Below are 14,648 nucleotides of genomic sequence, written 5' to 3' on the forward strand. Positions count from 1 at the left end.
TCTCCTACGTTGCTCTGTTGCAAGCCAAAGTGATGCTTTTAGTCTCTTTTTATCATTGTTTTAATCAAAACTTAAAGAAGTTGTGGTTTCAGAAAGGCTTACACATTGCCAGCAGCTGTGTAGCTTTTATTTGTTTGCTGGGAACTGCAGTAGGTATTTTTCACTTATAACTACCAGTGGCGCAAACTGTAAAACGTGAGTCACAAAATACACTATCCACTTGGCAAATTAAGTGGTTTGAGGTTTAAATATAGTCATTTGCGCTCACATTAATTACGTTCATAAAACTGAACCCTCATTGCCAGCTTGTAAGCGACTCCCTTCTACCAGAGATTTCTCTACTTCTGGCCTTTTGCATTAGAAAACAAGCTGTTTCTCAAGAAGTGACATTTCCACTTTCCTCCTCCATCATAACAGCTCACCTGAACTCTACACCTCACAAAATGTTATGACAGGCAAACCACCTTGTTAGCTTTCCATAAAATGATTTTAACAAATGATATTACAGGCAAACTGCTTTGTTAGCTTCCCATAAAATGGATTTAACATTAAATCACTGTTGAAATACATCTGCACTGATTGCGTTTTCGGTTCTGGCCTCAACCTCCATGTGCACGGGAGCTGGGGCTTCTGAAAGCCCCAGAGAGCTGAAAGCTGCATCGAGCGGTGTTCCTGGTCACCCAGGGCCACTCCACCCTCCTGGAGCACGGCCCCGTGGAAGGGGCCCCACAGCTCTTCCATCCCACAGCCCTCTCCTGAACGTGGTCTTGGAGACGTGAGATTTGGGCTGCGCAGCTGGTGGGAACCAGAGGCTCCGCGAGCCCCATCCCATGGGAGGAACATGAAAATTTGGTGTGTTGGTGAAGCATGGAGATGCCTACGACCTCTGCCAGGAGTGGCAGAGCCCAGGCACCATCACCACATGGGGACTCTCCTGCCAGAAAGCTCTCCCCATTGAAACAGCCTGTTTGCTGCTGAAACCGGGGGGGGCTGCGCGTCTGGAGACACCCTGAGCAACCTGCAGAGTTGTGGTTTGCTGGCGGGGGGAGGTCCACGCCACCTCCCACGCTGTAGGAAGGGTCTTCCCACAGACACAGCCGGATTTAGCTCCTGCTGACTCAAAACGTACAGAGTTGCGATCCCCACCTGGAGCTGAGACCCGAAGCTGCTGCAGAAGATTTACCAAAATCGTTGGGGAAACACGAGGCAAAGCCACATCTCGAGGCACGTCAACACCGTCGCAGCATAGCATGCCTCCCCCTTCCCCTCGAGTCTTCTTACAGGGCTCCAGCAGAAAATGTGTTTTAAAATTCCTTCCGACACTGAGCGAGCCTCCCGTTTCCTCAGATGTGGGAATTACTCCTGACCCCAGCCATGAGGCGCGTGGCTCCACCGCTCCCCGTGGGTGCGGACACGCGTGACCCCATCCCGTCCTGTCCTCACCCACGACCCAGACACGCCCCCCCCCGTCCTCCATGCAGGGAGGGACATGGGTGGCCCCAACCTCCCGGTGCCCCATGCAGGTGGGTGCCCCGAGCAGGCAGGGACACCAGTGGCCCTTGGTCCCCCCACGCAAATGGAGACAGGTACCCCCCATCCCACCCTGTGTCCTCTCCCCCAAGACGGCGGGGACACCAGCAGCCCAGCACCCCGGTTCACATGCAGCCGGGGGCACGCGTGGCCTCATCCCATCACGCAGGAAAGAAACGTGGGCCCCGACCTCTTCCATTCCCCACACGTGGCCCCATCCCAGCTTATCCCCAAGGCGGGAGGAGACGGGAGTAGCCTGATCCCACGCAGGTAACAGCGTGCGTGGCCCTGGCTCCCCATTCCCCACGCAGGGAGGAGGGACATGCGTGGCCCCGATCCCCCAGTCCCCTTCCCCCCCCCCCCCCCCGCAGGCGGGGACACGGGTGGCCCCGATCCTCTAACCCCCTCGTCCCTCCCCTCCCGTGCAGGCGGGGACAAACGTGACCCCGACCCCCCAACCCCCCTCCCACGCAGGCGGGGACATGGGCGGCCCCGACCCCCCCAGCCCCCCTCCCACGCAGGCAGGGACACGCGTGGCCCCGATCCTCTAGCCCCCTCGTCCCTCCCCTCCCACGCAGGCGGGGAGGGACACGTGTGACCCCGACCCCCCAACCCCCCTCCCACGCAGGCGGGGACACGCGTGGCCCCGATCCTCTAGCCCCCTCATCTCTCCCCTCCCACGCAGGCGGGGACACGCGCGGCCCCGACCCCCCCAGCCCCCCTCCCACGCAGGCAGGGACACGCCTGGCCCCGATCCTCTAGCCCCCTCGTCCCTCCCCTCCCACGCAGGCGGGGACACGCGTGACCCCAACCCCCCAGCCCCCCTCCCACGCAGGCAGGGACACGCGTGTCCGCGGCCCCCGGTCGCGGCGCTCACCTGCGCGGCGGGGCGCGGGCAGTGGGACGGGGCGGGCCGGGCCGGCACTTACATAGGGCTCGGCGCCCGCAGCGCCTATAAGATCGCGGAGCGGTGCGGAGCCGCCCGGGCCCCGCCAGCGCCGCAGGAGGTAGGTCGGTCGGTCGGTCGGTCGGTCGGTCGGTCGGTCGGTCGGTCGTGGGCAATGTCCGCCCCCCCCTTTCCCCCCCTCCCCGGGGCTCCCCGCTCCCGCCCCGGCCCCTCCCGCGCTCCGGGGGCAGCCCCCCCCCCCGCTCGGCGAGGCTGGGGGGGGGGGGGGGGGGGGGGTGATGCCTCCCCAGCGGGAGTTGTTAACCCGCTGGGTTTCCCGAGGCCGATTTGACCCTCTTACAACGGGGGCAGGAAAATGCAGGGGGTCCTCCCCATCCCGGAATTTCAGCTCCGCTCAGTCCGTTTCCAGGGGACGGGATTTCCCTTGTTTCCGCGGAAAATTGCCAATCTGCAGCCCCGAGCAACCCCCGGGAGGATTGCTGGTGGCTCTGCCTGGGCATTGCCGAAAGATCATTTCCAGCTCCGTTCGTTCTGGGGCAGGAAAATGGGGCTCCTGTAAGGAGAAACTGCTGCGCTTTGGGCAAACTTTCTGCCTCCTTTGCTTTTCTCCCCTGCCGGCCCGGAATATTTTAAACAAAAGATAAATTGTCCATTGCACTTAAATCCTTCCTTGAAGATATCTCTAGTCTTTTCCTTCTCCGTGCACTGTGACAGAGGAAACCACGGGGACTCTAGGGACGCAGCCATGCTTCTGCACGGAGGATGTTTTCCAAGTTGCAACCACTTCAGTTTCTCCTGCCCTGAGCTGCAGGCACCAGTTCTCCCTCCACTTCAAAGCTGCACAAATGCCAAGGAGCTGGTCTCCTGTGCAGGGTAATCGAGTGAGAAAGATTGGGAGGACAGCAACAGAGTCGTTTGACTGGAAATTCTCTGTAAAACTATTCCTAGAAGTTGCAAAGTGTAGAAGAAACGCAAGCATCCCTTGATATTGTTTGCAAGTTAAATTTAGATTTAACAAGGCAACATTTTTCATGTCATGTTCTGGGTTTTCAGTTGTTACGTGTTGTTCATCTGTTTTAAGCTGTGAAAAGTTGCGTTGCTGTGAATACAGGCTTGGAAATCATTCCTTCCCTCATTGCATCTTGTATGAATTTGGGGCAAAGATATAATGAAACCAGTGGAATTCGAGAGATCAAGATTTAGCTTGTCCTAGGCTAAACTGTTCAGTTATTTCTTCTCTTGCAGCCTCCCGGACTGTTCTGTGGGCACGTTTGCTGGGCTGGGGACCCCGCTGCTGGACTTCAGCCCAACATCGTAGCACTGGCAATCGGTTCCAGCTCCTGCTTGCCAGGTAATCATAGCAGGAATGTCGCTCAAAGGCTGCCCTTCCCTGGGCTTGGCTTTCCAGCAAAATCGCCCAAAACAGTTGCAGCAAAACAGTCCAAAACAAGATTTGTAAGTGCACATGATAGTTCTGTTAGTCCGGAGCAGAGAGTCAGGTTAAGGTCAGGTCCAGATCAGCTGCGAGCCAGTTGGAAAAATCCACTCTCTGATAAACTGTTTGCTGTAATGATCTGGGTTACCGGACAGAGAATTATTCTGAAACCAAATCTTGCTTTTTGCATAGAAAAGTGACTTCAGGTGCCCAGGTAAACTGTTTTGTAATATTTATTATAACTCTAACCCACTTCTAGGGCTTTGGAACCTGCTTTTTTTGTGGCTGAAGTGGTCTGGGTTGGATCTTACCTGAAAATACGATTAATATTGTTTTCAAAAAATGAGAATAAGATCAACTCCTCCATGCAGGGACAGAATGAAATTGTATTTGGTCGTGAGTCATATTAGCTCTGACATTCCCTGACTTTAGAAGACTTCCTGGGGTTGTTACATGCAGAGATGCTATCAAATAAGCAAAATAAAAGGACTAAGCATGTAATCAGTTTTGGTAGAAGAGATCTAGCCCAGGAACGGGGAAGCTCTGTAATTGCTAGAACTAAAGTGCTGGTGGGAGTTCAAAGCCAGCTGTGGGAATGACACACTTCTTTGTCTCGTGTAACTCAGTGTCCTTTAGCCTTGAGACGTGCTCCCAGTGTTTGTGTGCTCCTTGGACCCACATCCCAACTTCACTGGTTGCTTCTGGCCCCTCTGGACTAAGCGCAGGATCAATCCTCCCTTCCCAGGTTGTACTTTGCAGCTCCTGGGGAAAAGCCTCTTCAAGCAGAGGGGGTGGAAATGGGGGGGGGGGGTGGGCTTTGTTCCTCTTGGCAATGGTGGCTTCTGGCTGGGGGTAGTTTTGCTACTGTGAAACCGGTGTTCTCCGTGGCTCCCTGTCATTTTGGAGGGAGGCTGCATCTTCTGGTGGTCTCCCACTCGTGGCCTTCCCCTTCGGGTGCGTCGCAAAGCGGAAAGCCCTGGCTGCATCATCTGCTGGAGGGAAAGGCCGGGCTCTGTCTGGGGAGGAGCTGCTCACCGGGTTTCTGCGCTTGGGCTGCTCCTCAAGCTGCAGCAGGACAGCGGCTCAGGGCTCCCCGGGGCTGCCACAATCCCCCCCCGCCCCGCCCCGGGGCACCTCCTCTCCTCGGCTGAGGGCTTTGGGGCGACGCGTTTCTCTGCTGGGGAGTATTCCACCCTGCCTGTTTCCTTGCAAGGCTGCGTTTCCTTGTCCCTCTGGGAAGTTTTGAGATGCCACAACCACCTCCCGCCGCTGGTTGTGGCAGAGCCGAGCTGGGGCTGGGCACCGCAGGCTCGAGGCGGCCGGGCAGGGTCCCCGCTGTGACTGCCTCTCCCCCGCAGGCTCCTGGAGGTGCAGGATGACTCTCTTCGACGGCGTCTACCCCTTCTACCCGCAGCAGAGGAAGGCCTTCGTGTTCGATGTCAGCACCATCATAGTGATTGTGGTCTTCCTAACGTTCGCCTGCAGCTTCCTGCTCATCATCCCGGGCATCCGCGGGCGCGTGGTGCGTGACCCCTCTCCCCGGGGATTAAGCATCTGCTCCCCATGGTTTGGACGCTGGGATACTTGCGGCTGGTTTGGGGTGAGGCAGGACAGCTGGGACTCTTCTCCCCTGACTAAAGTCCCACCTCTCTCTCCACAGAGACTGTACTGGACTCTCCGGGTTCTCCTCAGCCTTGTTGTGGGAGTGGTGATCGTTGGTAAGTGCTGCACAGCCCTTGGGGGGTGGGTCTGGGAGCAGGATTAAACCCCAAGGCAGGGTCTGCGTCTGGGAAATGTGAGCTGGTGGTCACAGCCGTGGCCTGGTTGGGGCTGGTTACAGGGTCTACCCTAGTGCTGCTCTGCAAAGCAGTCCACGCAGCTTCCCAAAAGGGCTTCCCCATCCCCGGCACGGGGGCTGTGAGAGCGCCTGGGGGTGCCCGTGGTCACTTCTGAATCAAGAGGGAGCGTCGCTGGCTGTAGCTGCACCGTGGAGGTCCAACAGCCCCAGCTCCGGTGGGCTGCACAGCCCCACGTTCCTCTGTGTGCGTGAGCCAGCAAGGGCAGGAGGCAGGAACAACCACAAAACCACAGATACAATCACGGAGTAAATCTGGTTTTGTTTCCTCGCGAGCCAAGGGATCCCTGAAGCGGTGCCTGGGCAGAGGCACACAGGCGCAAACGCTCGGTCTGGAGGATCCCCGAACCTGCTGTTTGCACCTGTATTTCAAGGATTCACACAGGCACAGCTTGCCACTGTGCTTTGATCTTTCCCACAGCAGAGCAGGAATCTCTTAAGTCTATCACAGGCCTACGTTATCTCCACGCAGGTGTTCTACTTGTCCAGCACACAAGGCTAAACAACAATTAGTATGATATATGTGTGTTTCTGCACCCCAGCTGCAAGTCACTTGAGCGTGTTTTCAATCCTCCTCACCGTTATTTTCCCAGACCGTGCAAGCCCTCCTGAGCCGCCGGCGGCTGAGGGAGCACGGCTGGGCAGCTGGGTTGGTGGCCAGGCACTTTTGGGAGATGAGAGGAGCCTCGCGGTGACGTGGAGAGAGCGGGTTGAAATAAACCACGCAGGCAGGACAGAGGTTGGGGTGGGGTAGGGTTAAAGACCTTCCAAGGAGCAAGGCAGGAGAAGATGAAGGAAAGGATTTCATTTAGTAGAAACCAGGAAATCTTCTGTAATAAGTGGGACTGGTGGTGGAAAACAAGCTGTGGGATTTCCAACTCGGACAGGGTGGTAGGGCGGGTAAGTGAAAGATGTACTGAGGGGATAGAAGATGCCAGACGGGGAGAGCAACCAGCCCTGACCCTAAATCAGAGAAACTATCCTGCTGTGAAGGACAAGGCAGATTACAAGACTGCTCAGAGGGGGATGGTGAAGCACAAGATAAGTGACTCGGCTCCCAATTCAAGCAGGCAATAGAATTAGGTAGCCAGGCTGTGACCAGCAGCAGAACTCTGCTGGGTGACACATGGGCCAGTCCGGCATGCGGTGGTTCCCCTCCACCTGGGCATGTCCAGGTGCTGGGAGATGCCACCAGAGCTGCCCCGGAACATGCTGCCAGGCTGGAGATGGCAGAGGGGTGGAGATCAGGGCTTGCTCCACAGCCTTAACCAGCTCAGCCCTGGAGAGCCGCTCTTGTTACAAGGATGCAGCTGGGTGCTGCTTGGGCACACAGGAGGAATTAATTGTTTTAAAGCCAGCGTCAGGGTTTCCGTCTGGCAGCAGCGGGCACCCTCGACCCTGCAGCTAGAAAATGTTCCTGCAGAGATGCTACTGGATCAGTGCCCTTGCAAGTTGACTCAGCAGCTGAACTTACTTTTGGGCAGATTTTCTTCTTCAGCCTGAGATTAAAACATCACCTTCGCTTTCAGCTCATTTCAGTGCTGGAAAATGAAACCCACCACAAAGTGAAAGTGTTTCAGAAAAAGGATACTGTCTTCCGAAAAGCATATACCAGAAATGCTTCAATTTTTTCTCTCTTTCCCCAGCTGAAATGACTGTCAGAGCTGTGATGGCCCTTGCTACCCCTCTCCACCACCCCCATTTGACAGTGAGCTTCACTATTCACTTACAGGGTGATCTAGGGAGCTTAATATTTGGAATGATACTCACCCCTGTTCCAGAGGCTGGGGAAAAGGCTCATTTCTAAGCCCTGTCCCCAGGGGCTGCGGTGCTCGCCGTGGCGAGAAGCTTGCAGGGAAGTCCTGGAGAGGATGTCCAAGGAGGAATCTGAGCTCCCTCGTTCCGGGATGGAGGGAGTGGGTGCTTGGCGAGGGGAGGACAGGAGCTCTGTCAGGGTGTGGGAGCAGGTTGAGGCACGTCACGGTGGCTGAGTCAGCTCCCCTGCCCTCCTTAACACTCCCTTGCCCGTAATCCCCACCTCAAGCCCAGCAAAGCCCGAGACTCTTTAACTCCAGCTTTACTTTTCCTGGCAGCTGTCCAGTTCACAGGGGACTGGGAGACCGGCTGGGCAAAGGCGAACACCTCCTACAAGTCCTTCAGCCATGCCCTGGTGAACGCAGACATCGGGCTGCATGTGGGCCTGGCAGGGGTGAACGTCACGCTCGTGGGTGAGTCTGATGTCCCCGTCTGTAGCTCTGGAGCAGCCGTGGCCCCAGGAGGTCTCCGAGTGCTCTGGGTGGCCCCGGGCTGCGTGGAGGCTCCCGGGACCCTGCTCCCCCCTGGGGTGCCCGTGCTCCTGGCTGGCTGCTGGGACGCAGCACGACCCCCATCTCCTCCCTCCGGCAGGAAACCCGGTGAATCAGCTCAACGAGACCATCGACTACAACGAGCACTTTACGTGGAGCTTCGGTGCAGACTATGACCACAGCTACAGCGACGGGCTGGAGAGGGGGCTGCCCAGCCCCATCCTCTACGTGGCGGAGAAGTTCACCACGCAGAGCCCCTGCGGCGTGCACAGGCAGTACCGCATCTCCAGCCACTACGCCTCGGCCACTCTCTGGTGAGCCTGTCCCTCCTGGTGCGGGCAGGGGGGGGGATGCAGGGATGTGGGAAGGGCTCTGCTGCCGTGTCCCTGGGCCTCTGAGATGGATGGTGGGTCGTCCGCTGCCAGGAGGAAAAGCCGTATGCGTGGAAGGGTCTGCGGTCAAACCAGTGGCCCTGTAGGCACCTTGGGCTGAGCAGATAGGGGGTCCTCGTTCTGAGCTGGGCACAGGAGGGGAACGTGGTGCAGATCCTTGCTGTGATGTGGTGATGATGGCAGGGGGTCCATCCCCGCGGAGGGAGTTGGGGCTGCTGTCCCCTGTGGCCCAGAGAGGCCCACGGGCAGGTGCAGAGCTCCCATCCCCGTTTGTGAGCGTATTTCATGTCTGGGAGTGGGATCAGATGGGGAAAAGCTGATGATGCTGTTCTTGTGGGGTCAGTCTCAACTCTTTATCAGGACCTGCTGGGCAGCGACACGTTGCTGACGCGTGGGCTGAGGGAGAGCTGGTCCACAGCTGTCAGGAGATGGTCCCCTCTGCCGTGGCTTGTGGAGGGCAAGGGCTGTTGCAGTGCTGTCCCCCCTGTTCTGGGCTTGACAGCAGAGATGCAGAAGCTAGGAAAGGGGCCTGGCAATGCCATGGAGCAAGAGCTCCTGGCCCATAGCCGAAGGCTTCCCCTGACACCCAGCTCCTCAGCCAAGTCCAGAGCTGCTGCAAATGACTTATGCCTGTTTCTGCAATTCTTCCAGTCCTGAGCGCTGCCGTTTGGGGTCTGCACTGCCCCAGACGTGGAAGGCCAGGGAGCTGAGATGCTCTGGATACACTGAGTGGGCTGCCGTGGCCTCCTTGAGGCTGGTACAGCCTGTGGGCTGAGCGATGGAGAGAAGCAATCCAGGCTTCTGCTTTCTGGATGCAGCGGTGAGAGTGCTGCACATCTGCCTGCTCAGCCTGGAGGCTAGGGACACCCCAGCCTGCCCACAGAGCTTCTTGGTCTCGCATAATGCAACCTGGAGCCCGAATTCCTCCACCCACATGGAAATCCTCACATAAAGCATCCTATTCCGTGGTACTTGCACAGCTCATCTGTCGGTCTTCTCTTGTCTCCAGGGTGGCCTTTTGCACTTGGCTCATCGCCAACATGCTCTTCTCCATGCCTGTCCTAGTCTATGGAGGCTACATGCTCCTGGTGACAGGGGCCTTCCTGATCTTTTCATTGCTCTCGTTCTCCACTGTGAGGAACTCCCCGATGTGCCCAATTCAGTTTGGGATCGCAACACTGCGCACAGGCTATGGGGGATCTTTCTGGCTCACGCTAGCAATTGGTAAGGACACCAAGCTCTATCAGGGCACACCACCTCGTTCCTCTGGGTGTGCAAGAGTCCCAGTGCTTTCCCCCCAAGAAATGGAGATGAGCAAGCTCAGGGAGCACAGCCCACCAGAGCCCCAGCCCGTGCCTTGGCAAAACCCATCCTTTGCAGAGACGTGGAGAGGCCTGGCAGAAGGGGGAACACCACCCGTGTTGTTGGGCAACAAGATGTAAAATAATGGCCATTAAATCCCTCGGCCCAGGCTTTTCCTGGCTTCATGCTGTCAAGGGAATCCGTCATCTAACCAGAGAGTCGGCGCCAGAAACGGAGCAAGTGCCATAAGCACCTCAGAGAGCACAGCCTGGGGCTCTGCCGGGGTGGTGGTCCCCACGCCTGGAGGAGTGAAGGGATTTTTAGTCCCTGAGGTGCAGTAAGGTAAGAATTTGGGGATCACTTGCTTGAGTCTTAGGACCCATGCCTGTGTTTTGAGATGCTCAACACAGCAGCTGAAGACACGTCATAGAGTAGAAGGCCATCTTCCGTAAGAGAAGGCTTCGTCCCCTCGTAGGGGACCATCAGAGCAGTGGGTTGAGGTGGGAAGTGTGCTGGTGTTTCCAGGAATGCTTTGAGAGAGCGTGTTGTCTTCCAGGCTTGCTCTGTTTTGTGGCTGGGATCACTGTTGTCGCACTGCACTACTTCAGCTTGGACCTACTGAAAACTTTCTTTGATCTCCGTGAGGACAAAGCAGAGGAATACCAGGAAATGACTAAAGTGTACATCAACCCTCATTTTGTGAACAAAGGACTGTCTCCTTCTCAGCCCTCTAAACTCAACCCCAACATCATCTAGAGGAAAGTTTTTCCCACTCCTTCCCAGAAGGTGGACCTGAAAGGTCAGAGCACAAACACTTCTTGACGTCCCCAGAGACCCATTCCCCATCCAACTGCCTCTGAGGAGTGCATAAGTCCACACTGGGATGAGTTCTTGCTGAAAAGGAACTTTGCAGACTGTATCTCCCTGACCATGCCTTCTGGAAAAGGGCTGGCTTTGCAGAGAGCCTGCAGACTGCAGTCGGAGCAGCCCACAGCTCCAGCAACTCGAGCTGCACGCTCCAGCTCCCACAGCAGAAACTGAGCTCACTGGTGAGATTTCTCACAGGGAGCACCCACTACTCCAAAAGCCAGTGATTAAACCTGCTCATTTCTTTCCCAAGCACTGATGTTTAGTGTAGACCTTGAGGCGTACCTAGAAAAGCCAGGCACAGACCCAGACTCTGTCAGGCTGGATGCTGCATGAGCTGGAGTAAAAAAAGCTGCTCCAGAAATAAACTGAGCAAAACTACAACGGAGTTTGAAAAGAATCATATCGCCACATCCTCCCTGGAACTTTTAAACTTGAGCTTTATTAGATAAGACTTGTAGGTTAAATAAGATTTATGGGCCAAAAATATGCCACAAGAAAGGAAGGAGCTGGAAGTTACCCCCATCCATCTGGAGCACATTTGGACTGGCTGGGCTCACTATAAAACGCAAGCCCAAGGCGAGGAGTCAGACCCAGCCAAGGTGAGAAATTAAGTGCATTAATTTGCGTTATTACAAACCGAAGATGGGCTCTGGCACCAAACCCACTGGCCTGATGAAGCCTCCATGGTCTGGTGCAAGGAGCCAGGTCCAATTGCCATATCTGAACGCTGAAGACCTGGGCAGCCTCAGTCCAATTAATTATCAAGGACGTCATTTCAGTATTGTAGCTCTTTTCTTTCGCAGAAAAGACCCTCACTGTTAAGTTACTTATTTCTTTCACGTGATATTTGTGCTGTGCTAATGTGATTTGTTACACACAAAAACTATTATTTTCAATAAAACTCTATTAAAAACCTGCTCCTTTGAGACCCTTTGGGGAGCTGGTTGCTTAAGAGGGGGCTGTGGGGCATATCTGCAGGTGCCTGCTTGCGAACCCCCAGCAGCAGCAACCTTCCCACGGAGGAACCTGCCCTGGCAGAGGTGCCCCCAAGAAAGGATTGGGCTCGCTGGCATGTGTCAAGGTGAGCCACTACAAAACCCTTGTCACGGGGTACAGCACGCTGCAGGGGTGTAGGAGAGCCTCAAAAGGACTCTAACTAGCTGAGCAGCAGGACAAAAGCCGTGAGATTAAACCAACAAAACTCCCTCAGGAAAAGGAGGATTCTTTCTCAAGTCTCTCCTGCGTCCAGACATGTCAGGTCTGGGGGTACCATGGAAAGATGCTACAACCAACCACAAGTTATTGGGGCTGGTGTGGGATAGATCCCATGCCCTGAAAGCACAGAAGCTGGGGGGTTTCCCATCCTTTCTGCCACCACATATGGAACTCTCCAGCCTCATCTCCTGCTTTTAGACAGGATTCCCCCTCCAACATCATCCTCACCAGAAGAAAAGTTCTGGCCTGTTGCATCAGACACACAGGGACATTGTTACAACCGGGACTGGGGGCCCTGGAAGTCAAAGGTTCTGTGATCCCTTCAGGTTAAATGAAAGTGAAACAACACCAAACGACTGGTTACAATATTTTACTTGCGGTAGAAACAACTTAAACTTGGAAAAGGATAGTAAGAAATGGGGTGTCTTATTGATGAATCTATAAGAAAGAAAAGAAAGGAAAGAAAAGGAAAGGAGAAGAGTCAGGTCGCCACTCTTCATTCCAGCTTGTCTCAGGTCCAGAAATCTTGGGTGATGGGTGTACCCACAGCAAAGTTTTCTGTTGCCTTTTGAGTTCATTTTATCAGCTGATTAGCATACTAGACCAAGAGAGCCAGGTATTCCACAAACTTATTTCCATGAGAGATGATGTGGTCTTGTTCTCTCCTACCACCTTTACTTCTTCCTCCGTTTTTATTTCTTCTTGGGTAATTGTCCAGCCTTTAGCTTTTCAGCCCTTTTTTGAGGCTTATCTAAGGAATTTAGCACTACATCAGCAAAGAACTGGAGCTGTGCATCCTTCGATACACTCTGCCCTTCCCTGGGCAGCATTCCTTAGACTAATCACAAAGGCCACAACTTGTCATTGATGCTTCTGTGTCCAGGAATATTTGAGGCATTGATTCCTCCAGTTCCTTACAGGCACAAACCCAAATAAACAAGACATAAGCAAAATTAATTCGGTCCATTTGAAGCACAGAGACACCAGATCAGATCTCTGTGTGTCTTGCCTGCTTCCTAGCAAACATGGGACAGGGGGGATTTCTGCAGCAGATCTTCCATGGGACCAACTGAGCAGTGGCAATGACATGATGAGGGCATGCTGTGTCCCATGCAGATCAGGGGGTCAGGACAACAGGGGCTGGTGGTGTCAAGGGGGCTGGCCACCTTCAAGGAGACTTGCAAGGAGACTTGCTGGTGGAGGACTTCTTCCCTTGCCACCACAGGGAGGTGAACGCACGAGGGTCATTGCTCAGGGATTATTATTTTGCCTCACATGTTGGTATATCAGCTTCTTCACGTGCACTATAAGAGCTGTGGTTATACGCCTCCTGGGCTGTGCTGCTGCAGGTCCTGACTGCTCCATCCACCACAGCTCCCAGCTGGACTGAGCTGTTGTTGGGCAACAAGATGTAAAATAATGGCCATTAAATCCCTCGGCCCAGGCTTTTCCTGGCCTCATGCTGTCAAGGGAATCCGTCATCTAACCAGAGAGTCGGCGCCAGAAACGGAGCAAGTGCCATAAGCACCTCAGAGAGCACAGCCTGGGGCTCTGCCAGGGTGGTGGTCCCCACGCCTGGAGGACTGAAGGGATTTTTAGTCCCTGAGGTGCAGTAAGGTAAGAATTTGGGGATCACTTGCTTGGGTCTTAGGACCCATGCCTGTGTTTTGAGATGCTCAACACAGCAGCTGAAGACTGGCAGTCATTGCCCCAGGGCAGCCGTGCCACCTAACAGGCAGCAGAGCTGCCCACCCGCCGGCCCTGCAGGCTGGGCTGCAAGGGGGAACACGCTGGGGAAAGGCAGAGGTTGACGAGGGCTGAATTTCAACTCAATAAATGAAAGGGGTTTGTTGCACCTGGGATCTAGTCCATCTGTATTCTGGTAGATGCCATTGGGAACATCCTGGCTGAGGTCTCCCAAGCCCAAGGAGTTCAACTTTCTTTAAATGCCCACTGGGCCCTCTAGGTCCTCATTGAAGGCTCTTCCATCCAGAATGGGATGGGGTGGGATGCCGTGTCTGAGCACCCCTTCCCCAGAGGGCCTGCCCCTTGGTGGTCCCTCTGCAAACCTCTCTGCTGGGGCTGGGAGCTGCTTCCATCAAACTTCCCACATGCCCAGGGTTACTCCAGGAGCTAAAGTCCTCCCATATCCCTCCTGCTCATTTGCCTGGGGATGCTCTGATACCCTATTTACTGCACACTGACTTGCCTTTATTGCCCTGGGCCAAGTAGCCCTGGTCAGATGCTCCATGCAGGACCATAAAACGGCTCTGCCTTTGCCTTCTTCCCTTCCCTGTGGCTGCCACCTCACAGCAACAGAACATCTCCAGCCTGCCAGCCCTCAGAGGGATGCCCCTATCAACCAACGAGGAAGAACAGTTCCAACTTACTTTATTGAGACAGAGGGGAAAATAAGTGAGCACAAAACAGAAATTAAAAAAAAAAAAAAAAGTTGCAAAACAGAGTTAAAGGGGTGCAAACCTGAAACGTGCTCCCTCCCCTTCCTCCCTGCGTGGGCAAGGTACCTGCTAGCTGTTAGCAGCCAGGAGTGGGTGGCTGCATCCACCTTGGGCTTGCAGGATTTCAGCGTCGCGTCCCCCATGACACACATATTTCCACAGCTGAGCAGGAGGAAACCAAGCCTCCCCAAACCGGTGTGATGCTCTTGCCAGTTGATTACAGTTGCCCTCTGGTGTACTGTAGCCCCTTCCATTCCCATTCTCCTCCTCTCCTCCCCTCTCACTGAAATGCTTTCTCTTCCTTTCAGATGGCTGCAAGAGCACTGATGATTTTGATGCTGCTCACAGGGTGGTGGATGTGGTTTGAGGTTTTTATA

The 14,648-nt window shown here is 55.0% G+C and overlaps 1 protein-coding gene across 3 annotated transcripts; it reads left to right on the forward strand.

The window, feature by feature from the left end:
- The first annotated feature begins 2,380 nt into the window (after positions 1-2,380).
- Positions 2,381-11,510, forward strand: DUOXA2 (dual oxidase maturation factor 2). Of its 3 annotated transcripts, XM_032990149.2 has the most exons (9): positions 2,381-2,537; positions 3,683-3,788; positions 4,499-4,617; positions 5,231-5,394; positions 5,533-5,590; positions 7,821-7,955; positions 8,134-8,347; positions 9,435-9,649; positions 10,284-11,510. In XM_032990149.2, exons 4-9 carry the CDS (start codon positions 5,248-5,250, stop codon positions 10,481-10,483), a joined length of 969 nt encoding a protein of 322 aa, XP_032846040.2. In that variant the 5' UTR covers positions 2,381-2,537; positions 3,683-3,788; positions 4,499-4,617; positions 5,231-5,247; the 3' UTR covers positions 10,484-11,510. The 3 variants fall into 3 exon arrangements, with proteins under 3 accessions (XP_032846040.2, XP_032846039.1, XP_042660033.1); XM_032990148.2 differs by lacking the exon at positions 10,284-11,510 and having other exon boundaries at positions 9,435-9,988; XM_042804099.1 differs by lacking the exons at positions 2,381-2,537; positions 3,683-3,788; positions 4,499-4,617; positions 10,284-11,510 and having other exon boundaries at positions 4,718-5,394; positions 9,435-9,988.
- Positions 11,511-14,648: the final 3,138 nt, after the last annotated feature.

Source organism: Tyto alba, unplaced genomic scaffold (genome assembly GCF_018691265.1).
Source record: "Tyto alba isolate M040663 unplaced genomic scaffold, T.alba_DEE_v4.0 Super-Scaffold_41, whole genome shotgun sequence".
NCBI lineage: Eukaryota > Metazoa > Chordata > Aves > Strigiformes > Tytonidae > Tyto > Tyto alba.